The sequence below is a fragment of the Schistocerca nitens genome, chromosome 4 (genome assembly GCF_023898315.1).
Source record: "Schistocerca nitens isolate TAMUIC-IGC-003100 chromosome 4, iqSchNite1.1, whole genome shotgun sequence".
Classification (NCBI taxonomy): domain Eukaryota; kingdom Metazoa; phylum Arthropoda; class Insecta; order Orthoptera; family Acrididae; genus Schistocerca; species Schistocerca nitens.
This window is the reverse complement of record NC_064617.1, coordinates 155102005-155127798: the sequence shown is the minus strand read 5'-3', so window position 1 is coordinate 155127798 and position 25794 is coordinate 155102005. Positions and strand designations below refer to the sequence as shown.

Below are 25794 nucleotides of genomic sequence, written 5' to 3'. Positions count from 1 at the left end.
GGTCTCCAGTTCTTACTGCTAAGATATTTCAAGATGATTAGTGCCTTCATACATTTTAAATCATGGAGGTATGGTAACCACATTAACCTCTGATCAAAGATGAGGCTGAGGAAGCACATTGCGTTCTTAAAATCCAAGATGGTGCCCCACAGCTGAAAGTCTGGGAATGTAATGAATTGAAGCAAACTATTAACTTAGGTTAGCACAAACTTTGAGACACTTTCAGATGCTGACTTGAATACTTCTTGCTTACACTTAAGACAAGCCCAAGAAGACATGAAAACTTGGTGCCCTTAGAGTATCAATGTGGATTCAGTGGACACGGGATGATTTCATCCAAGCTTTCAAGAGCAGTTGGCTAACTTGAAAGACGATTCCAAAGCAAACAAGTTAAGCAAACAAGTTTTCAACGACATGGCTAGAAATGTTTCTGTTTGAAAGTAAAGAACTCCTAATCCTCTTCTGTGTCAAGAAGTTAAGTTGCTCATTTTAGCTCTTCCATCTGCTTACTTTTGTGCAGTGTAGTAGCTCCCATCAAATGAAATAAACAAAGTGAAATGAGTGGCCTGTGATTGAGTAGTGAAGACAGAACCAAATATCACAAAGTTAGGATCAGGTACAAGAGAACCACTGATGACAGAATCATGTGATTAATTTAACAAATGCTACTATTATTATATTTATTTGAATTTCATTGGACTTGCATTAGACATTAGTCTTCTAATTATGAAACATTAACATGTACCTTTAATTTTCTTTTATATTCTACATTTATATCTGACAGTATTTTAATATATTTGGGTAGATAAAATCTCTACTCACAAGGGGTGGCAGGAGAAAAAACATATAAAAGTTAAGGAAATGTGCAAGCTTTTGGAACCAGTGTCTCCTTCTTGTAGCAGAAGAGATGAAGGGGAAGGAAGGGAGATAAAGGAAAAGGGCCGTTGGTTTAGGAAGTAAGGAGAGCTATGGAAAAAATCACCCAGAAACGCAGAGCAGGGAGACTTATTGGATGGGATGATAAGGAAAGACTGATTGTTGGAGACTGCGCCAAATGAGGTTTTTCAAATCTCAATTGGTGCAGCCCCTAACAACCAGTCTTTTCTTATCTCATTCAGTGAGTCTCCCCTAACACAGGGTTCTGGGTGACTTTTCTGTAAATCTTACCATTTCCTAAACTTCATCAGTCCTTTTTCCTCCTCTCTCTCTCTCTCTCTCTCTCACACACACACGCACGCACGCACGCACACACACACACACACACACACACACACACACAGTATGCACACAGGTCACTGTTTTCCTCCTATCATAGGGAGATCATGGATTCTTGAGACACCCATGCTGTGCTCCTCACCCGCTGGGCTCTGGCTGAGGTGGTGTATGCTCTGAAGTGCTTCCAGTGTCGACACATTCTGTGCTTGTTTTCCCGTGTCAGACCATATGGCAACGCCAGGTTTGTTTCCATGTCGGCCTCAGGCATTGGTTCTGGTAATGGTGCTCACGGTGCTGGTGATACTGGTATCAGTAGTTGCTCAGGAATATGTCACAGAATCTCTGACAATGGTGTTAGAGCAATAGAGGAACTGCTTGTTCAGCCACCGAGGATGGATGCCCTCACCTGCACAGGAGTGGTAAACTGGAAGCAGCATTTGATGCGACGTCTGACATGGACAAGCTTAAAAGCAATGGTGTGACATCAGGGGGTGCCTGGCCATCCACATGGTGACCCCAAGCAGAGTCTGTCCTCCATGCAGATGTCGCAGAGATGCTGCCCCTAGCATCTGGCGATGACAGATGGAATCCGTCCAGGGTGACGTTCAAAAACTGCGCACCAGACAGCATCTGGCGATGACAGCTGGAATCTATCCAGGGTGACGTCCAAAACCGCGCACCCAGACAGCCGCATCCGGCTAGAAGAGGCGCAGCAGCTGCATGGGTTGATGTCCAACAGGTGGAGATTGCAGGAGGTGTAGTAGTGTCCTTAGCTGGTACCCATGAAGCAGTTCCACTGGACTCTTCTCGCCAAACGACAGGAAACACTAAAAAGAGAGAAACAGATCTGAGACAGTGTCAGACGAAGAGTTGGCCACATACTTTTTCCATCTGAGTTTTGAACGTTCACACTGGGCTTTCCTCACCATTAGATTGTGTATGGAATGGTGGGGCGACGATATGACAGATACCATGGGAATTGCAAAATGCTGCAAACTCTTGTTCTGAAAATTGTGGACCATTATTAGACACTAACGAAAGAAAAAAAAAAATTGACAAGGCTGTGGTGGTGGAAGTTGTGGCTGTGAAAACACAATGAACAACATCGGAAAATGAGAATATGCGACAACGACCAACAGCCAATAAGTGTTGAGAAAGGGACCAGCGAAATCCACATGTACATGGTCCCATGCATATGACAGCATCGGCCAAGGAGACAATGATACCTGGTGAACTGCTTGATGTGTTGCACACTGTGAATAGGAGACAACAAGGCAGGTAACACCACCGTACAAGCTGGGCCAAAACACATGTTGACGGGTCAATGCTTTTGTGCATGGTACACCCCAATGATCTGCATGTAATAAACTGACAACCTCCAAACAAAGCTCTGAGGCGATCACTACCCGAGGGGCCACATGATCCATGTCCAAAAGCAGAACACCATGCACAACAGACAACTGCTGTCAAAAGATGTAGTAATTAAAGAGGTGTCTGATGAATCCAGCCAACCATGTTGTACAAATGTTATGACCTCCAACAAAACATGATCTGAAGCTACAGCCTTCACAACCCATATGCTAATACAGGAAAAACCATCAATCACATGCTGTGTGGTGACATCAATGTGGAAACAAATCAATTCCACCTGATCAAATCCTGGTTCTGGACCAGCTGCCAGGTGGGACAAGGCATTTTTATTTGCATGTTGATTCGCAGGACAGAAATGAATCTCTTAGTTGTAACATGAAAGGAAAAGACACCAATGGTGAATGCGAAGTGCCACTTTATCTGGTAACGATGCAGAAGGTCTGAATAAGGAAACCAATGGTTTGTGATCGGTGACCAGGAAGAATTTGGTACCATAGAGAAAAACAGGGAATTTCTTCACAGCATATTCAATGGTCAAAGCTTCCTTTTCTATCTGAGAGTATCTAGTTTGAGCAGAAGTCAGCATTTTTGAGGCATAAGCAATACACCGCATGGAGCCAACGGGAAACCTATGAGACAGTATCACCCCCAGCCCGTACTGTGAAGTGTCCATCGCAAGAACCATATGAAAGCCTGGTTGGTATGTCACTCAGCAAGGTGCAGCATTGTCTTAATGGTGCAAAATGTGGTTTCACAAGCCAATGACCAGTGAAGCTAAGTCCCTTTGTGCAGCAACACATGTAACAGCTGCACAATTGTCCCCGCCCCAGGCAAAAATTTATGGTAGTAGGCGACTTTGCCTAGAAAAACCCGAAGTTCTTTGACTGACATGGGGCATGGAAGTGACACAATAGCAGAAACGTGTTGATGTAGGGATTTGAGACCCTTGCAAGAAACTTCAAACCAAAGATAAATGACAGAAAGTTGAAAAACCTGACTTTTTCTAAATTACACTTCAGTCTGGCTGCTTGGAGGGAAAAAAAAAAGTATGGAGATCTTTTAAATGTTTCACATTGGAGACACCGGAAATATCATCCAAAGAGTTTGCAAAACACAGGAAAGATGCTGTAAGTTGTCCCAAAAAATGTTGGAAAATAGCAAGAGTGCTGGCAACTCCAACAGGCAACCACAAATATTGATACAGTCTGAAAGAAGTATTGCCAAGTAACATATGTCGTGACTCCGTATCCAAAGGGAGCTGTAAATAGTCTTCCGACAGTTCAATTTTTGAAAAATGTCGACCACCTGACGACTCTGCTAAGTTTGCAAAGAATTTGTCTGGGTGCAGTATTGGGTACGTATCCACTATAGACTGTGCATTCACAGCAACTTTAAAATCACTGCAGAGGCGTAACAGGCCCGATGATTTCATTACTATAACTAATGCGGTAGACCATTCATTTGATGCAATAGGCTGAACAACGCTGGCTTCTGCAAGGCAAACTAATTCATCTTTGATTTGTTACCCGAGTGCCACTGGAACCAGATAGACCCACAAAAAAACAACGCCAAGCAGAAGATTTCATGGTCATGAGCACGTGAAAATTTTTGGCACACCCCAATCCAGGAGAGAACAAAGAGGAAAACTCAGAACATAATGTATCTAACACTGTATACGGCACTTGTTCAGACACTACATTCACTTCATCTGAAATGGAAAAACCAAATAACTTAAAAGCATCTAATCCAAAAAGATTCTTCGTATGCACGTTATCTACAACAAGAAATGTAAGTGACCATATTACTGACTTCTAGGTCACTGGGGCAGAGAATTGGCCAAGAATAGGAATACTCTGTTTCTTGTAATTTACTAACTTTCATAACAAAGGTAGAAGTGGAGGGGAGCCCAGGTCCATATAAGATTGTGAGTTTAACAAGGTTACCATAGCTCCTGTATTCACTTGCATGTGCAGAATTTTACAAAAAACATCAATGAAAAGCTTGTTTGGCACAACAGAAATAGCCTATACAATGTTTACGCCCATATCCACATCAGGATCATTGTGCTCAGTTTTTGCATTACAAATAGAACTAATGTGACCTTTTGTGTTGCAGTTATGACAGGTAGCCTCGGATTTTGTGCAGCCTGGGCACTCATGTTTAATAAAACAATAAGGGCAGGACGGGAGCACAGAATATGTACACTGATGTTTACTGGCCTGTTTACTTTGTTGGTGCAGCTGCTGCTGGGAGCGAGGCTAGCCACCTTGACACTGTGATCGTATACGGGCCACTGTGACCAATCTTCCCCCTGCGAACTATCTGAAGTGTGGTGTGGAGGTGAGGGTTGGATTGCTGATACCTCACACCATGACTCAATTTCGTTTCCTGCAGCTCGCGATACCTCGAACGACTGTGCAGTACCTAAAACTTTGGAGAGGGGTGGATTTTCACATTGGAGGGCACACTCTCGCATGTCATGATCTGGAGCTACATGAATGATAGGATGAATGATGTTCTGATCAGCATATAGATCTTTATGCACATCGGACATAAAATGATGACGATGACTTAACCTATGGAATTCAGCTGCCCGTGCTTCCTACAGTGGTAAAACTCAATTCGCGATGCAGTAACATGGGTGCACTTAAATTAATATTCTGGAAGAAGTTCACACATTTGGTCAAATGTTAAAGAAGACGGATACTACATAGGGGCAAGCTGACATAGGAATCGATACATTTTTGGCAATATCAATGAAAGGAACAAGGCACGACAAAAAATAGTATCAGTAATCACAAAAGCTCATGTGTGTCCCATCCCTCAACAGACTCATTGTGTGTAGAAAAGGGAGGTAGAAAAACAATGGGGGTTGCAGAAAGCAAAACAATGGGAGACACAGATGGAGGAGCAAACCGAATAGACAAAACAGAAGCCAATGATTGAAGTACCTTAGTTTGATTGCCCAGCACCTGTGATTGGTGATGCAATGCCACGGCAATTGATTCTTGCTGTTTGACCAACCAACGTGAAATTTCCTCCGTAACATCATCAGCCATTGTGAGAATAATCAGAGGACCAACAACAGTAGAAACTTGCACAGAGAACAGGACCACACTCATCGCCAATTACGTTGTAATTAAGTATACATACAACAGGACAGTAGACTGAACACAACTTTATTCCATGGAAGCACTAACAACTTGAACACTGTATTTAAGTAACATTTAGCAGGAACTAATTACATACACAAAGAGCTGTAGCAATACACATAGAAAACTGAGGCTGAGTGTAACTCGGCTCAGCTAGCCTTACGTAGACAGGGGTCCATTGCAGGCTCTGACAGTGATTTTTTTTATATATATATATATATATATATATATATATATATATATATATATCACACACACACACACACGTCTGAGGCACCCCCTACAGCTGATATAGAGCACTGCAGCATGCGCGGCCTTTTGGAAGTATATGCACGTGTCACTGCATCCTTCATCCCGGTTTCTTCACCTTCTATCCTTCTGCCAGAAGAGGGAGCCATTGGCTCCAAGAGCTTGCACATTTCCTTAACTTTTAAATACGTTTTCCCTCTCTGCTGTTTGGTGAGTAGATTTTTTATCCATCAAATTATAGTATATTTTCAAAAATGCATTATTTTCATTGATGTGATGGTATTTTATGTTTGAATTATTTATCCTTCCCCAAAAATACCTTTCCCATCCATGACTTACCTGATTAAAATACATTTTTGGTGATTTTCACTAGGACCAGAATATTAAACTCATTTTTGGCTCATGACAGAGTGTTAGGGGATTCCTCCAGCATTGTGACATGTTGACCCAGCACCGCAGTACCGCCGGGATCAGCCCACATTCCAGCCCACCTAAAATGAAATTAAACATAGTCTCAGAGCCTGAAATGACTTAATGTTCTGCAGCAGTAAGATATTCTGGAATGGAAAATCCAGGATGGTGTGCCAATATTGTGAAAAGGATAGATTGCTACTCACAATATAGTAGAGATGCTGAGTCGCAGACATGCACAACAAAAAGACTGCTAAACAAGTAAGCTTTCTGCCAAAAGGCCTTCTTCTGAATTAGAAAACATATATTAACACATTCATGCAAATGCAACACACACACACACACACACACACACACACACACACGACCGCTGTCTCTGGCTGCTGAAGCCAGACGCTGCTTACTTATTTAGCAGTCACTTTTTTGTGCCTGCCTGTGACTTAGCATCTCCACTATATGGTGTTTAAAATATCAAATTTTATAAAAACATGTTCAGTATTATGAAATCTATGATCCACTCTCAAAAAAGCAAACTGAAAAAATTCACTGAAAACATTACAAAATGTATTTTGGACATGAGAGAATTTGATTAATCAGAATATAAAGTTATCCAGTATATAAACTTATCCAGTTTTTCAGCTGTGATGGTGGTAATGTTGTATACTTAGAAAGGTTTGTTTAGGACATAACTATGACTGAGTTTGAACTTGGAAGAATTTTGGTGATAACATGGATAGTGGAAGGGGCAGCAGACTTTGCAACCCAGCAATATAGGTGCCGAGTTGAAAAAGATTATGAACTACTGATCTCTATGACTGGTTTTTGAGAAAATGCAGTATCAATTTTCTTCATTCAGCACATCCAAATCAGAGTTATGGAGAATGAAGGAGGAAGAGTGGACGTGTTCTACATGCAATTTCGTTTTGTTGCAGGTATCAGAGCATTCGCAGGACCATTACATCAAGAAGGCCAGAAACGGATGAGGCTGGTTGCAGCTCTGACATGTCTCAGGCAGAAGCTGGTGCAAGCACTAGTGGTGGAACTCCACATGTGACACCAGCAGAAGCAATACATCAAATGCCTGCTGTCAAATTCATCACACGACCAGATTTCTTCTCAATACTGCACATGAATGCGGTTAGTTCCAGCATTTTAACAGAGTGCCACTATCAGATTTTATGCCAATATGTAATTTTAATATATGTCATTGTTTCACGACTGATCATTCTTACTTTCCATCACCTAAGTTCAAATTCGTTTATTCTTCTGCCGAGACAGCTTTGGCTGATCTTTACATAGTACAACCATATGTTTTATTTACTTTGTTGTCTTCTTACAAACTTCATAAACCATTGTAATGATGGGCAACATATACGTGTGTTGAATACCCTAAACAGCTGCTAGAAGATGGTTCGATGAGGACTGCAGTTTGACAAAAGGCATGCGATTTCTTCTGATATAAACATTTAATCTTATATAACAACAAAAACAATCAATTATTGATAGAATTATTTAGTTGGATAGGTAAAAAATTTACTCACCAAGAGGCGGCAGAACACACACATAGAAGACTGTTGTAATAAGCAAGCTTTTGGAGCGAGTGGCTCCTTCTTCAAGCAAAGGGTTGACCTCTCCAGTCCTTTTTCTTCACCCTTCTTCCTTCCCCTTCAACTCTTCTGCCTGAAGGAGCCACTGGCTCCGAAAGCTTGCCAATTACAACAGTCTTGTGTGTGTGTTCTGTTGCTGCTTGGTGAGTGGATTTTTTTTTGTCTATCCAATTAAATACATTTATTCATAGGTATTTGTAAATGGAAGTTGTGAATGCCTGTGGTTTGTGTGAGGAACCTGTATGTGACTTAAGAGGAATGAAGTCATTGTTGGACATGCCTCTTTCTCTGCTGTGGGCTGAGGAAGAGCTAGTAAAATGTCAATTTTAAGTGAAATTGTAACAGACCCGCCTTATTCTGCTCAGTAGGCTCAGCAAGGTCTCGTTTAATAGTGGCTCATTGGGTGAGTGAGGCTGTTTGTGCAGGCTTGTAATATGTGTGGCATGATAACTTGATATCTGATATTACACCTCATGCATTTATCCCAAAGTACTCTGTACACTCTTGTCAATGAGGTACAATGACTTTCTACAGACTAATCATGCTGTTCCTTTTACAGGGTGTATACTTGGACAAGGAAAAAAATATTCCCGGATTTTTCTCGGGTCTCCTGGTTAAAAACACAATTTCTCCTGGGTGAAAAAACTGGACTTTTAAATCCCTGAAAAGTGAACCTGAACTTCCTTCTTCTTCCTCTTTGTTGTCATCATGGTCCTCTTCATATATAAGATGGTCTTCACTGCCCTTGAGAGCATCACTTACGCCGCACTTCTTGAAAGATTTAACAATAATGTCTTCTCTCACTCTAAACCACAACTGTTTTATCCACTGACACACTTGTTTGATTGTAGGTTGTTTTAAAGCTCCCTTTGGTGCGAATTCATGTTGGGTTTCATCCATTTGTTCCATTCCTCTCCCATATACACTTTAAATGGTTTATTTGTCAAGACATCAAGAGGTTGCAATTGTGAAGTATAAGTCCTCTCAGAATAACAGTAAGCTCTGTATTTTCCTGTCTCAATTTCTCTTCCACTGGTCCCCCCCCCCCCCCCCCCAATGACTACTAAACTGATCTAGCACAAGAAGAGAACTCTTCTTCAATAAAGCACTTTTCCTTCTGTCACACTCTCTGTTAATCCATAACTGCATACCAGTTTCATCCATCAAACCTTTGTCACGTCACACCTGGCAGTATTTCAGAATGTTTTGGCATTATTTTAAACATGAAAATGATCACTGGATTAAGTTTACTACCATCAGCACAACATGAAAGAACGACAGTGTGGTGCATTTTTCATGTCCACTTATTTTTATACGAGGGATGGAACTTAAATAGTGGCAACCATTTATTCACAACCGATACAAAAGAGTTACATGTTTGCATCTGTTACTGTCCTTCAAAGTAGTCACAGCATTGTGTAGAACCAGTTGCCAGCGATGTGGAAGGTGTAGTATACCATTAGCAGAGCCTGTTCTGTTGATGGTGTGAATGGAGCTGTTTAGAGTTATGGTGATTCTCATGTGCCACTGTGATGGTGTTATCCTAACACATTACATTCCTCCCGGCAGACCGTCAATGCACAGTATTACTGTTCATTTTTGGAGGATCACCTGCAACCCACCCATCATTTTGCACGACAATGCGCAGCCACATACAGCGCAAGCTGTGGCTGCTCTGTTCGGTCGATGGGACTGAGAAGTACTGTACCATCCACAATACTCCCCAGATTTAAGTCCTTGTGACTTTGATTTGATTATGAAGATGAAGGAACCCCTTCATGCATTCGCTTTAGAACTGTTCCAGACATTCGACAGGCAGTAGACCGCTCCATTCGCACTATCAACAGATAGGGCTCTGCTAATGGTATACTACGCCTTCCACATCGCTGGCAATGGGTTCCACGCAACGCTGGTGACTACTTTGAAGGATGGTGACTACTTTGAAGGACAGTAACAGGTGCAAACATGTAACTCTTTTGTATCAGTTGTGAATACATAGTTGCCACTATTTAAGTTCTAGCCCTCATAGTTACAGTTTTAGCACCTTTCATGGCAACAGTTCTGTTACTCAGTACATCAAATGCCAGAGGAGTTTCATCCATATTCGCTATATGGCTTAGTTCCACACTTGTTTTCTTTCAATGTTGAATAGTAAAGCAATGGAAAGATAATATTTTTTTCTTCATACCCTTGTTGCATTTTCTGAGATATGTTAGTTTTGGATCGCATGCTAAGTCCATGATGTTTCATAGACCTGTAGCACAAACCAACTCTAACTTAATTTCCATTAAGTTCCATTGTAGCGCTAGCTTACGAGCATGTATTTGAATCATTTTTGCGTTAATTCTAATGCCACTTTGATGGTGTCCTTAAATCCATTTCAATACATCATTTTCCAGGCTTGGAAATTTTGGATTCAGTTCTTTATTTGCACATTTAGTCTTCCTCATTTTTTTCCCGTTCTTCTTCAATAGCACGTCAATCATGCAAGTTTTGTTTTCTTCTGTTGATGGAGGGCCAAAATGCCGCTTAGCTGCTCTGTTTCCATGTGTTTCTGTATATACTACTACTTTCAATTTATAGCTCACATCATATGAATACCTTTTATTTCTTTCCATTACAAAACTAGCTACTAACAAAAATGTTGTACTGTTACCGATAACACAAACAACTTTCAATTTAAGTTCACTGGCACTATAGACTGCAGTGATGCCTTATAGGCTAGACACTGTTCTGGGTTTGTGATGGCAGGGCAGGAGGCAGACAGTGGTAGAAAGCTTGTGAATCCCTGCAACTCACATTCGTCATCGGTGTGCTGCTGCTGCCAGCTGAATCCAATGTTGCCAGATAGAGATACGTTTATGTTGGCAAGCCACTTGCCTGGAGCTTGTACTATGGTGTGTCTCTATATCCTCCACATCTGGTGTAGGCACATTCTGCCCCTCCACTGCCTATTCATCTATCTGAAAGTTTTGATTATCACACAAACACTCAAAAAGGGCTTGAAATGTTGTGTGATATGGTTGGTGTCTGTGAGGGTACTAGTTTTGGTACAGCCGTGCTGCCTCTCAACCATTTCCACCTGATTAGACATACACAAATACCATCTCACTTTGTTCCTGAAATGAATATTGGTCCATTGTGTTGCTTCCAGTACGCTGCCATCAATCTCACAGCCAGCAACACACAAGGAACACATGGCATTCATCAGCAGCATCTACCATGGCAATGATGCATTTCTGGACCCATGTACACAGTACATTTTTTCCTCCATTTCCAGTCAGGAATTTGTCCCTGCAGTTTGTCACTTTTTATTAACGTTCACTCTGTATAGGGAAAGAAGTGGGCTCCAAACGTAACCTTGTGGGACTCCATTTGTGATTTTTCCCAACTCACTAAAATTTTCAACCTTTCCGACATCGTTTGAATTATTCATCACAACTTTTTACATTCTGTTTAAGTAGATTCGAATGGGCTGTGTGTAAAGCCATCAATTCCATAAAACATGGAATTTTTCCAAGAGAGTATCATGATCTACACAATCAAATGCCTTGGAAATACCAACTGGTGATATACAATTATTTAAGTCTTGTACTATTTGATGATTGAATGTAAAATATCTTGTTTTATGCTCACACATTAAAATCTGTATGGAAAGTGAAAATCTCCTTTATAGGAATCAACATAGATTCCACAAATAAATATCTTGTGAAACTCGGGTCACTCCATTTGTCCATAGACCAAAATCACCACTCACAATAGTATCCAGGTTGATGCCATGCTTCTTGACTTCTGGAAGGCATTCAAACAAAATATGAGCTCGCGAAGTATCAGACAAAATTTATGATTGGACTTAGGGTTATAAAAATCTAGTCGATAATATCGGGAGCTCTGTGAACTGTCTGCATATGATACTGTTTTTTGTAGAAAGGTTGCAGTTTACAGGTCACCAACAGGAAGTATCTTAAGCTTCAGAGAGCACCTAGAAACCATTTGAATGGTGTTATGCAAAATTAAATGGAGAACATTATTTATAAAGTCTTTAGTGTCTATTCTCAGTCAGATAGTACTATTAAGGGCACCTAGAGTTGATGTCCAGCAGTGGTTTAATTTCCACAGTAAAATTCACTACGAGGATTGAAAGAAGTGCAACAACCACTGAGTTTTGTTTTAAGGTCCAACAACCTACACTGATTTAGCTGTCAAATCAATAGTCATGATGGTCAATGTTAATAATAAAAATATACTGGCTACACAACACAAAAGAAAAATATTGTATCATAGAATCATTAACAACATCTCAAGCATAGTGTTTAGAAAGAAATTTAGGAAGAATGCTAGTGAGAAACTCAAAGTAGAAGGTAAATTTAACTCTTTCTTAAATGTATTCCTAGAGCATTCCTGTTCAAAAAACAGGAGTAAGATTGAAAAGAAGCAAAAATAAGGGATAGATAAATTCTGAAATTAAAGTACACCGATACCTCGCTTTAAGGCCTACATGATTTCCGTAAAAGTTGACCATAAAGCAAAAATCTATATAATGAATCAATAATTTTGATACAGATTCTTAAAAATTTAATTGGATCTTTTCCAAGTTTTTAATAAAATAATATGGTCTTTAGCTCATAAATTTAGAAACTGTTTTAATCTACTGATGGACATTAATATGAAAAATCACTAACTATTATATTCTGCCATCCTCTCTTTCCACTTTAGTGGATTGACTCAGTTCCAAATTTTGGTGCAAAGTTGCCTGCTTCACTTTGCTTTGTGTCTCATTTAGCAGCATTTTGTAACAGGCATTGGCTGAGTTTACTCCTCAAGATACTTTAGCCCTGCCTTCTTCATTGAGGACTTAAAAAGTGCCTATTGCACACGGATCCACTGGCTGGAGTAGAGCTGTTGTATTTTTGTGAAGATAATCTACACATCATCAGATAATTCAGATAAATTAACCAGATGCCCTGGAGAATTACCCAAAATAAGCAATGCCTTATTGCTTAAGTTATTGTCCTTCAGTTTTTTTAATTTTTTATTTCTGGGCAAAAGTAATTTTTAAACTAGCCTCCTAAAATAATTTTAGTCATCCAATATGGAACAAATGTTAGACGGTCTAAACACAAAATTAGAAGAATATGGAATGAAGATTAACAAGAAGAAAACGAAAAGCATGGTAATTGGAGGAAAGGGGAGAAAATGCTGTATGAAAATAAGGGGAGAGGAAATAGAACAAGTAACTTCAATTACTTGGGAAGTGTAATAATGAATGATATGTATTGCCCCGCAGAAATTAGAAAAAGAACTTCAATGGCAAAAGAAGGATTGAAGAGGAAACAGAAATTACATTGTGGGCCACTAACCAAAGATCTGAGGAAAAGACTTGGCAAATGTTACATCTGGAGCATTGCACTATATGGTGCGGAGACCTGGACATTGAGGAAGGAAGATGGAAGAAGACTGGAGGCGCTAGAGATGTGGATATGGAGAAGAATGGAAAAAGTGAAATGGGAAGACCGAGTAAGGAATGAAGAAGTATTAAGAAGAGTTGGGGAAGAAAGAAAAATGCTGAAAGTCATCAGAAAGAGAAAACGGAACTGGATTGGACAGTGTTTGATGAGGGACTGTTTATTGAAGGAAGGAATAGAAGGAATGGTGGAGGGAAAAAGGGGAAGAGGAAAAAGGAAGATATCAAATGCTGGACAATATCAAAGGAGACAAATATTCAAACATGAAAAGACTGGCTATGGACAGACAAAAGTGGAAGAGGCTTAACCCATGACAAGACCTGCTAGAGGGCAGAATACCATACTACTACTAATCTTTCTTGTTTGGTCTCCAAGTGACAGACAATGTTTCTTGCTCAGTCCTTTAAAACCACCTTGAATTTTTGGAAAGATAGAATAAAAGTAGTTTTAGGTAAAATTCACATGCAGCATTAGCACCAAGGAGCAAAGTTAATTCCCCCCCCCCCCCCCCACACACACACACACACACATTGAGATGTAAGATCTTTCAGGCATTCACTTCCAATAGTCCTGTCTTGTCTTCAGTGAAAGCTTCATCGGGTTGGTATCCACCTCTCTCATAGCAAGGTAAATAAAGTGATGACATAACCAAAATGCAGGAGAGCCACCTGAATATAAACAGTGTCTCATGTCATTACTGGACGTGTAACAAATTAAACAGAGTGCCACCACTGGGTGTGTAATGAAACGTTATGGGCCATAAAAAAGAAAAAATACCATAATGTGAAAAGGCCATTATAGTTAAATGCTGCATAAAGAACAGTCATATAGTAAGGTATTGGTGTATTTTGTGCAAGGAAAAGAGCTCTTATCTAATTCAGAAGAGAACTATTGTCAATGTTGAAACTCTATCATTATCAGTAGTGTAAACTCCTCCAATCTATTATTAAAAAAGCGAAACACATGCAATATGCTAAAAAAAAAATTTAACACTTCAACAATAAATCCAACATTATTTTGAAAATTATTAATTAAAGACCAAATAAAAATAGCAGTCCAAACAAAATTGAGTCCCTGGGAAAGGTTCTGGTAGCAATGGTGGTACTTTCAAATTGTTGGCTAACTCCAAACCTAGTAACGTACAGCCAGATACAAGTGCGTTAGCTTTACCTTTACAGATACTACATGTGCCACCAACACACATTTGTTACAGAAATACAACATCTGAGGAGACCACAGAATTATGTCACTAGAAGCTACCGATAGTAACTTTTCTGCTGTGATGACATTTCTAGCAGAATGTTGACTTGATAGTAGAAGGGTGGTTTGAAAAGTTCTTGGGACAGAATAGAAAAAAAAGTACTTACATCACTGAAACTTTTTTAATTTTTCAATGTAGTCTCCTTGTAGATTAATGCAGTTGGTCCAACAATGTTCCAGTGCCTTGATCCCACCTCAAAAATGAGTTTCCTCCAGACCTGCAAAATAGTTGTCAACTCTGGCTATCATTCTTCGTTTGAAGTGAATCTTCATCCACCAAGAAAAATTTTCAGTTTTGGGAAGAGATGGAAGTCGGACGGAGCCATATCAGATGAATAATGCGGGTGTGGCAACAATTCACACCTTAGTTATTGTAATTTTGCCATGATGACAGCACGTGTGTGCGGGTGCGCATTGTCTTGATGGAAGATTACTTTCTTCCTTGCTAAACCTGGCCCTTTTCCAAGTGTCTTTTGTTGCAGTTTGTCCAGGTACAATATTCTCCAATAATTGTTTGCCCGGTGGGGAGATTATCTACAACAGGAATCACCTTTGCATCCCAGAACATTGATGCCATGACCTTTCCCACTGAAGGAATTGTCTTTGCTTTCTTTGGTGGCAGAGAATCAGCATGTTTCCACTGCTTTGACTATTGTTTTGTCTCTAGGTATAGTAGTGCACCCAAGTTTCATCTGTGGTCACAAACCGGTGCAAAAAATCTTTTTCGTTTCTCATAAAACGGGCCAAATATTTTCCGATGTGTCCATTCTCATGCGTTTTTGATCAGTGTCAAGAGTTACAGGACCCATATTGCACATAATTTTTTCCATTTCTAATTCTTCAGTTAAAATGTGATTACCCTTTCAGATGACATCAGGCAAGCGTGAGCAATTTTACGCACTTTCAATCGGCGATCCTCCATGACCATTTTGTGCACTTTTGCAATGATTTCTGGAGTAGTGACGCATTTTGACCGACCACTGTGTGGATCATCATCTAAGCTCTCGTGATCAAATTTAATTCATTTGTCCACTTGGCAAAGTTGAATGTGAAGGAGCAGAGTCCCCCAGTGTATTCTAGAAATCGGCTTGAATGTCCTTTGCTCTCATACCTTACTTTACGAAGTACTTAATCATTGCTCGAATCTCGATTATTTCCATCTTCGCAAATCACTACGTGGGAACTACAACAGAGCCACATCACCGCCACAGTTCTCTTCCAAGAACACTGATGTGGCACATGTTTACAGGCAACAGTCCAATGAATATCACGTGAACAGTTCGTTGCGCTAGCGCTGACCTCTCGTGGTGATTCTGAGAACTCTTGGAACCACCCTCGTATTAACTTTAATCTATCTTTGTAATCAACCATACCAATAAAGGAAATTTCTGGATGGAGCAATGCACTAAATATGGGAAAGGCAACAACTCACCTACAGAAAACTGATATGTGGTGCATAGACACACGTAATGGGAAAGAGTGTTCACTGACTTCTGAGCTCTGACTTTTTCTAGTAGAAAGTACACACACACACACACACACACACACACACACACACACACACACACACACACACTGAAACATACAATGCTGCTGCCATGATGACAATCAGTGTCTTTTTACAATCGTGTTTTAGAGCATAGTTCAAGATAACCAAACAAGGTTTAATTACAGACTTATTTTACTCTTTCCAGTCATTTCAAAAGTGTTTGTATTGACTCATTTAACTGAATAGAACTTGTTAATTGCCTGTTAGTTTGGCTTTTGTAAAGAATTCTCCTGGGGGAAAGCAGTTCATTAGCTTACAAATGAAGTACTAGCAGAGCTAAGCAAGCTTTCTCTCTGCACTGGAGTGTGTGCAAAAATGAAACTTCCTGGCAGATTAAAACTGTGTGCTGGACCGAGACTCAAACTTGGGACCTCCGCCTTTTGCGGGCAAGTGCTCTACCATCTGAGCTACCCAAGCTTGCATAGGATAGAGTAGCATGGAGAGCTGCATCAAACCAGTCTCAGGACTGAAGACCACAACAACAACAACCCAAGCATGACTCGCAAGCTAAGTAATATGCCAATGCCATGGAGCAGTCCCTGTAAAACTGAATTGGGATTCCATCTGAACCTGGTGACTTACTTATTATCAACTCTTTCAGTTGCTTCTCTACACCAAGGATGCCTATTTCTGTGTCCTCCATATGGGAATCTGTGTCACAGACAAATGACATAGACACAGTATTTGAATGGTGCCGTAATTCTCTCTATAAGGAAAAGTATGTGATCATCCACATGAGGACAAAAAGAAATGCATTAAAGTTCAGTTACATGATAAATCACAAACTTGCTCCTCTGAATACAAAAATGTTTTATTATTATTATTATTATTATCAACCTACATAGTCAGAAATGACAAAAGAAACAAACAAAGAGAGCATTCTACTTTGGGTTTCAGCCAGCTGCTAGTTTCAAGAATATTTTGGGTGCAAAAACTTTCCTGGAAGGCAGCAAGCCCAAAAATTTTGTTATGAATAATTCAATAATTTAACTGTCCATCTTTAACCATATAAATTCAATTTATGTAGCCATTTTGTTTACATATTCATACACAGGTACAAACACTTATATACACTGTGAGAAAGATATGGTGAGATACAATAGGCCATAACTATCATATTATAATTTCTTCCAAACCAAACACTACATATCCATTACAACAATGTAGGAGTAAAGGAGACAACTCTTCGAAAAGCAGAAGTGTGGAAGTCTCTGAGAGGCATAAAACTTCTCTAGATTTTGGATGGATCCTTTAATGAGCTACAGCACACATAGTATTCATTATTTTTTGTGTGCCTGATGAGGGCTCAATGCTTGTACTATTCAGTGAGTTGTCTCCTTTACTCTTAAACTGTTTACATATTGCCAGAACTTTTCTTACCATATTTACATTTACACACACAATATAAATTAATCAATATTAGTATACAAGACCATCTTTGGGATACATTTTAAATTCTTCCATTGAATAAAGTGCATTTTTCCTAAGCCACTTTTGTATGGTGGTTCTGAATGAACTATCACACTGCATGCCTTTGCTGGGGAAAAAAAAATCAAATAACTGTAAATCCTTATGTTGGTGACAATCTTTGGTTTTTAAAATATATTGACGAAGAGGCTGTTTAAGTTGAACAGTTCTGTTGGTTTTCCTTTGTGTTTCTCAAAAAAAGTAAAATATAAAGGGATGTAACAATTGGTATTTTCAGGTTTTTTTTAAATAAATTCTGCAAGACTCTTTGTGTTTGGCTCCACAGGTGCTTCTAATTGCCTTTTCTTGCACAATAAGGTTTTATTTCAGAGAAATGCCCCAATAATATGACTCCATATGACAAGTGATTGAAGAAAAATGCAGACTAGGCATTGGGCAATAGTTTTATCACTAACACAAAATGTAAGTTTACTTAATAAATGTTTGACACATGCTAATGTTGCACTCAAATGTGTAATATTACCTTCCCATGTTAATTTTGAGTCAAGATGAATCCCAAGAAGTTTAGTAAAAGCATGTTCAGTGTCATGTTTTTTAATACATAAACTGAATGGAATATTTACAGTTTTCTTATCACAGTTAATCAATGCCAAACCATGTGTTGGACACTGTGGCACGATTCTTACTTTGATGCTTTAATGCTGTCAAGTGTTCGCCAGCTGTAACAAAAGTACTGCCATCTGGATATTGTGTGGGTTTACACAACATCATACTAGGCAAGTTGGTGACATAAATTATAAATAGTAAAGGTCCAGACACAAAACCTTGTGGTACATCCCATGTGACATTAAGGACATTTAATCCATTTAATCTCCTATTGTTAAACTGCGCTATTTGCCTTCTACTATCACAGTATGGCCTGACCAAAGAGTTCTGAGCCTCTAAATCCATAGCAGTAGAGTTTTTTACCAGATTCATTTGACTGACAGAGTCAAATACCTCCAAGAGATCAACGGGCATGGCATTAACAATAATTGTTATTCAACTGATGATAGTACAAAAGAAATAATATATTTAACTGCTTTCACTCCCAACAAACTGGATTTGAAGCCACACTGTCACTTAGAATCTGACACTCACATCAGTAAAAGTAATTTTGCTATTCTTACTTATGCATAGGTGGTCTTGATAACATCCCATGCAGCTTTTGATAGCTATTGATGTAGTCATCATTCACTGAATGATTCTTGTTGATAAAAACAGGCTAACTGTAGGTGCAGGTAAGTTTATGCATTTCCAGCAGTTATTCAATGCCACTCATTTCATCTTATCACATGAAGCTTACCAGGGTATATAAAATTCCACTTCTAGGAAACTAGTTAGCTATTAATCAGAAATGAACAAATTAACAATGATTGGTGGTTGTGCCATGCCAGTCATGTTTTTAACAGGCAAGAAATGGAAAGTGCCATATTTACTAACTTCAATTTGAACAAAGCATACACGGTAACTGTGGCTGTCACCAGGATAGTCACAATTATCCCAAGTAAAAAAGAAGAAAAGAAGAAGATAAAAAGATCTTGGTTCCCATTAAGTGATTAGTCATTGTAGTCTGTTTTAGTACCATGCACCTTAGTACTATATTAATAAAAATACATTGTTGCAGGAGGCACTGGCCATGTATAATCGAAACGGTTCCCTGAAGCACATGATTTCAAAGATTCGAAGAGATCCTCATTCATTTGAGAGATACCAGCACAACCGTGATCTTGTGAGCTTAGTCAACCTATTTGCTGATGTTGTGAGGGATCTGCCACGTGGCTGGGAAACTAAGTTTGATCGGAATGGAAAGGTATGTTGAACTATTAAAAAGAAAATGAACTTCTCAATACGAAATAGAACTTTTTGGCTACGTCTCTCCTCAGTGTGTGTGTGTGTGTGTGTTTTTTTTTTTTTTTCTTTATTCCTTCAACATTCATGGACTACTACTGAGCACTGACGACTTACAAAGAAGTCCACGTATCCAGTCACTTATATGTACTTATCTAACAAAGACATGTGTTAGAGTAAATTCCGGCCGAAGTGGCCGTGCGGTTAAAGGCGCTGCAGTCTGGAACCGCAAGACCGCTACGGTCGCAGGTTCGAATCCTGCCTCGGGCATGGATGTTTGTGATGTCCTTAGGTTAGTTAGGTTTAACTAGTTCTCAGTTCTAGGGGACTAATGACCTCAGCAGTTGAGTCCCATAGTGCTCAGAGCCATTTTTGTTAGAGTAAATTAGTGAGTGAATCTTTTGCAGTATTCAAGATAACTGCAAATATGGTTTACAGCTTTAAATTTAAAAAAGAACATTTTGGTCAGTATGAATACAAATTATAATGGAACTACTCCGCATAAGAAAACCCGAGGTGAGATATATTTCCATAGTACAATGAACTAATCCTTACAAAGTAGTCATAGGTATCTTTATTAAACAGCACTTGAGATATATTACAAGTAAAAGAAAGTTTCTTGGTGAGAAGACTCTTTCGAGGTACGGTACCTCAAGCATGGTACATCATTCAGGTCCCAAGTCAAGAGGAGGAAGAAAGGCAAAGGTAATGTGACTCAGGGTTCAGCTTCAGGGTAGACCTTTCTACCCCTAAATGTTCAGAAATATGCAGTCAGGAGATTCCTGCAATAAAAGCTGAAAAAGAAAAACCTGCCTAGCAGTATATGTTGGCAGTGTATCATGTAAGAGAAAATTGACATGCTTGAGGCCCTTTTCCAAGGGCTGTGTCTCACACAAAACAAACTCTGCAATTTGTGAGGCACCAAGTTGATTGCTATAGCAAACATTAAATAGCCAGAAACTGTAAATCAAAGAAAGCAGTAAAAATATAGTATACAAATGATGAAGTACAACACATAATTCTCAATAAACTCTTTTTGGGCATCAGAACATGTCATTCTGTAAAGTGGACCTAGTGCCCAAAAGGATTTAGGTACCGATATTGGATCTATAAAGCTATGCACATTAACACATACATTTCACAATTCTCAGATAAGGCACTTTGATTTATTGCCACAACAAAAGCTGGAGAAAGGTGGAATACTCATGACCTAGGGTATCGATTACAAGTCCCTGCAATCCCTGCTGTTCCATTTATATTGACGAATGTCTCCTACAGCTGTACTTAGATAACATTTATTACAGAGTGGCTATCATTATAGAGTACCACACACTTTCATAACTCTACAAAAAACATATGTTATTAACATGTATTTCTGATTTTATAATTACCACTCTTTGATTGAGTTGTATCTGTGTCAGCATACAGGGTCTGCTTACTAAAATGTCACTGTCCTGTAGCTCTCAGTAGTATCTGCCTCACTTTGGTCTGGACCTGTGGCTGCCCAAAATTTCTCATAACGTATCACTATAGAGTGTTTTACTACATCTAAACTCTTTTCATCACTTTCAAACTACCTTTTTTGAGAGCAAATAACCCATTCTCACTGCTTTTTGCTGGAATGGGGCTCTCTCTGGAAGCTATTTCTGGAGTTTTCTGATCAATGGTAGTTTTTTTCTGAACAGTCTCAAATTTTTACCCTGTTAACTTTCTAATTATTATATAGAACTAGGAAGTAGACTCTGGTGACTTTTGAAGATAAAAAATAGTCACCAAAAAATTGGATTTATATATGAACCTGAGATGTTTGCTGCAGAAAGAGAAAGCACATGCATACTGGAGCTGCAGGTCAGGCCATGGGTCATACATGGATGACTCATTTGGTAAACTGTTGCAGGCAAAGCTCAAAGACATGGGAATAATTTGCAGCGGATACTGTTGCTCAGAGATGTTTTTATCCTTCAGCCTTGGTCACCTTAAGGCATTAAATCAGAATAATTATAATGAGGAAAGTCAAAGCTTTTTTAAATCAGCCAGAGGTCAGCCTTTCCATTTCATTTTGTAATAATATTCAGAAGATAAGTGAGTTGTCAATCTGTTTTTGAACTTCTTGCCAACTTTAGTGTGCTATTGTTTCTCCTCATTAGTCAACAGTAGCAGAACGGACATTTCTGGGATTCAACTCTGTCCAGACAATTGGACAAGTTCCTGTGGAACATGCAGCATAATATCTGAATTATTGTGTACACAGCAGAATTTACTCATAAAATCAGTAATTTACTTTTGACCTAAAGCATTATCAACCATGCAATCAAAAGCTTTGTCCACATTCGACATATGTTTCATTGTTTTTCAAATTTAACATAATACATTTTACAGACATGCTGCTTTCTTACAATATTTAACAGTGCAAATGTGAACATAAAACACAATTTTGTCCATTCAGTTAGAAGCCATTCTATACCCTAGTTACAATTATTTGTTCTGCTATTAATTGACCCTGCCTGACAAAAAAAGAGTGGAGGAGCCAAGAGGAGGAGGAGGAAATGAAATGACACTTCACAAGTTGAGTGTGGTGATTACAAAACTGAATCAAATTTACAAAGAACTGGCAGTTTGAGCCCACTTCTCAGTATGACATTGTACCCCCTCTGGCCTGGATGCACACACTGATACAGTTGAGAAGGGAGTCATAAAGCCATTGTATCCTCTCCTGAGGCAAGTTGGCCTTCAACTGTTGTAACTGGTCCTTGATATTGTGGATACTGGCACTGGGATGGAGCTGAAATCCAACCTGGTCCCACACATTGTATCAAGGACAGATTTAGGCCAAAGTAATACCTCAACATCATGCAGACAGTTCATAGACATATGTCTCATGTGTGGAAGAGCAGTTTCCCGTTGAAAAATGGCACCACGATACTGTCGCATATGAGAGAACACATGAGGCTGCAGGGCGTCGGTGATATACAGCAGTGCCATCAGCCTTCCCTCAATATCTATGAGCTGTGACCTGAAGTCATACCCAATGCTCCCCATACCATGATGCCAGAAATAACACTGCTGTGGATGGGACACTGGAAGAATGGGACCTCTCCCCAGGTTACCACCATACTTGCAGCAATAGTCATACAAGGCAGTGCAGAAATGCAGTTCAACACTGAACACAATGTAACCTTTTTCACCAGTAGTTAATGCTTCATGGTATTAGCATCCCTCCAAATGCAGCCATTTGTGTTTTAATGTTAATGGCAGCCAAGGCATGGGATAGTAATTCCCTAGTCCAGCTGTCGCTAGTCTCCAACCATGGTGGGTGTTGACACAGATTATTGTGGGAGCCCATTACCTGTTCTCAGATAGTAGGTGTAGATGTTAAGGGGTTACATTGGCCTTGGTGCAGAATATGGCAATCCTTCTTTATGGTGGTCAGATGTGGCCAACTGGAACCTTGACGATGAGCATGCCTGCCCTAACCTTCCCATTAAGTCCAACATTTGGCCACAGTCACATTCTATGCTACAGAAACCTGGATATTGTACGATTCAACCAGCCGGCCAAATGGAGCCCCACAATGATGTACCTTCAAACTACCAGAAGCTGATAATGATATCTCACATGAGAATGTGGCAGCTCCTGTCCTTCACAGTGATCAGTCAACATCTGACACTGTTTATGCCTATTATATACCTGGCAAGGCATGGTAACAACACTAAATATGAACAATATTAAAACATTCACGAGGCCGTTCTGTCTACCACGGAGAACGGCAACTATTTACATGCCTTCCAATTGTGTGTGTGTGTGTGTGTGTGTGTGTGTGTGTGTGTGTGTGTGTGTATATACAGAGTTACACTGAGATCCAACAATGTCTGCATACTTCACTTTCTTTATCAAGCATTGTATAGTAATAGAGTTAGTTCTATTGACATGAAATGAATGGAGGTAATAGGGACAATATCAATTAAACGAAATGATAGTCGAAAATTAACACTCAGAAAATCTGTACTCCTATGTAACAAATATTTCATGATATGGAAAATGTGTACCAGACCTGGATTTTCTGCATTCTGTGATTACTCCCCTTAACCATAAGGCTATCTGAGCATGCCTCCAGACATTACAGTGGATTTCAGAACTGAAGAATGTTGCTTCACTAACATCATTTCATGATATTTCATCTTCATTGAATTTATCCCCATTGCATCCATTCCTTTGATGTCATGAAATCAATAAAATTGATTCATTTTTTATATATAGCAGTCATAAAATTACATGTATAATTTTCTCAAGCTTCTTGGAAGACAGGATATAAAACCATGTGTAAATCCATGAAACATGAATTCAGAACAATAATAGGAACATTTGTAGGAAATGTGAGTGTAATGATAACATGTATACAACTGAAAATTACCAGCTGTATGAGCAAGATGAGAAAGTCTACTGTATACCACACAAACATTAGTCTTCATCTTTAGAATGGTTCCTTTAACTTACAGAAGCTTATTTTAACTGTCCTGTACACCAAGATGCTGAACTGCATTATGGGCCATCAGTAATACTATATTCTGGTTTAATGTGATATTTATTCATCTTCCTATTCGGTATACATTTCCTGTTTGTTATGGTCTCTATGGTGATAATGATATTGCAATGAAAATGTGTGTAAAAGTTTCTTCTTATGGTCTGTCACATGATTTTTTTTTAATCTGCATACTTTTCTTGGTGATTCACATAACACATTTTTTCTTTTGATGTTGATTACAATACAGCAATTCTTCAAATTAATTGAAAGCTTCATTCTTAAATCAGGATGTGGAATCATAAGTGCATCTTCTTAACAGATGGGTACAGATTTTAAGAAAGTTCCTTTAAGAGTGTTTAATAAATTTTTAATAATACTTGTCAATTATATAAGAAAACAAGGCTTTGCCTTGCTGTGACTTTTCAACATGAATATGTATTCTGTATATTGTACTAAAGAAATTATAATCACTAATAGCTGCATGTCAGTTATTTGCAATCCGTAACTACTAATACAGAGAGTCTCCTATAACAATCTTTCTAAAATAAAAATTGTGTTAAGTGAGTATGTTTGTGTGCGTGTCAGGGATGCTGGCTGAAGCATGTTTAACTGAACAAGTACTGTTGTCAATGAATATTTAGCTGCTTGGGAACTGGTGGTTTGATAGTAGCATGTATGCTGTGTTGCATATTGTAGCAATTCTTCATCGACCACACAACCAAGACGACAACTTTCATTGACCCTCGCCTGCCAACTGAGTCCCCCTACTTGAATCCCCACAAACTGTTCCTGCCTGGTGCTCGGCGACGTAGCCGAAGTGCGGGTGAGGAGGAGCTGGGTCATGGCCGTGTAAGTTAACATATCCAGTGCCTAACATGTTTCATCTTCTCAGTCTTTCATGCATGGCTTGTAAACCATTAGATCTACCTTTCATATTCCATTAGTAGCTTGACTGTGTTGCATTAGTTCAGTGTTGTACAATCAGTGAATTTCCGGCTTGCATAAAATATGTGGGATGGCGTAAGAATGCTTCTGTAAAAAAGAAACTCTTTTGTTTCCATGAAACTATACCTTATGCAATGCAAAGGCTAAGATATGTTTAAAGAGCGTAATTTTCTTTTGTGACATATAATGTGCTGCAACTTCTTCCTTTATACCTTTCACTAGCATGTTCTTGGTCATGAAATGTGCATTTTTAGACTGTGTTTCACTAGCATATGCCTCAGTTTTTATTCTTGCAATTAAATACTCAATAATGAAAAATTATCTACAAGAAATTGTTTTTATTTGTTCAATTTTTACTTCTTTGATCTAGTTTAGAAAAGTAGCCTTGCGCTGCTTAAAAACTGTTCAAACAATGGAAACTCCAGGTAGGAATATCATCAGTGTAGGAAAAGATACATTGCTACTTACTGTAAAGATAACACGCTAAGTTGCAGACAGATACACTTGAAAGACACTTACACATAAGCTTTCAGCCACAGCCTTCATCAGAAAAAGAGAAACGCACACCATTCATTCAATAAAGCAAGCACATCTCACACACTCATGACTAACAACTCCGGCAACTTGGGCCATGTAAATCCTACTGTAGTTTTCTTTATTTGCACTTTAGTAGTCACTGGTGTTAGTGACCATGAGGCACTTGTAGCAACAGTTTCAATACAGACACCCT

General features: G+C 39.1%; 1 protein-coding gene across 1 annotated transcript in view; it reads left to right on the top strand.

Moving 5' to 3' along the window:
• LOC126252776 (E3 ubiquitin-protein ligase HECW2-like) overlaps positions 1-25794 on the top strand; it is a 188730-nt gene that overhangs the window by 7392 nt on the left and 155544 nt on the right. Inside the window, exons 4-5 of the mRNA XM_049953705.1 lie at positions 7331-7535; positions 19374-19559. Of these exons, the coding sequence (XP_049809662.1) occupies positions 7331-7535; positions 19374-19559 (391 nt within the window). The remainder of the gene's footprint in view (positions 1-7330; positions 7536-19373; positions 19560-25794) is intronic.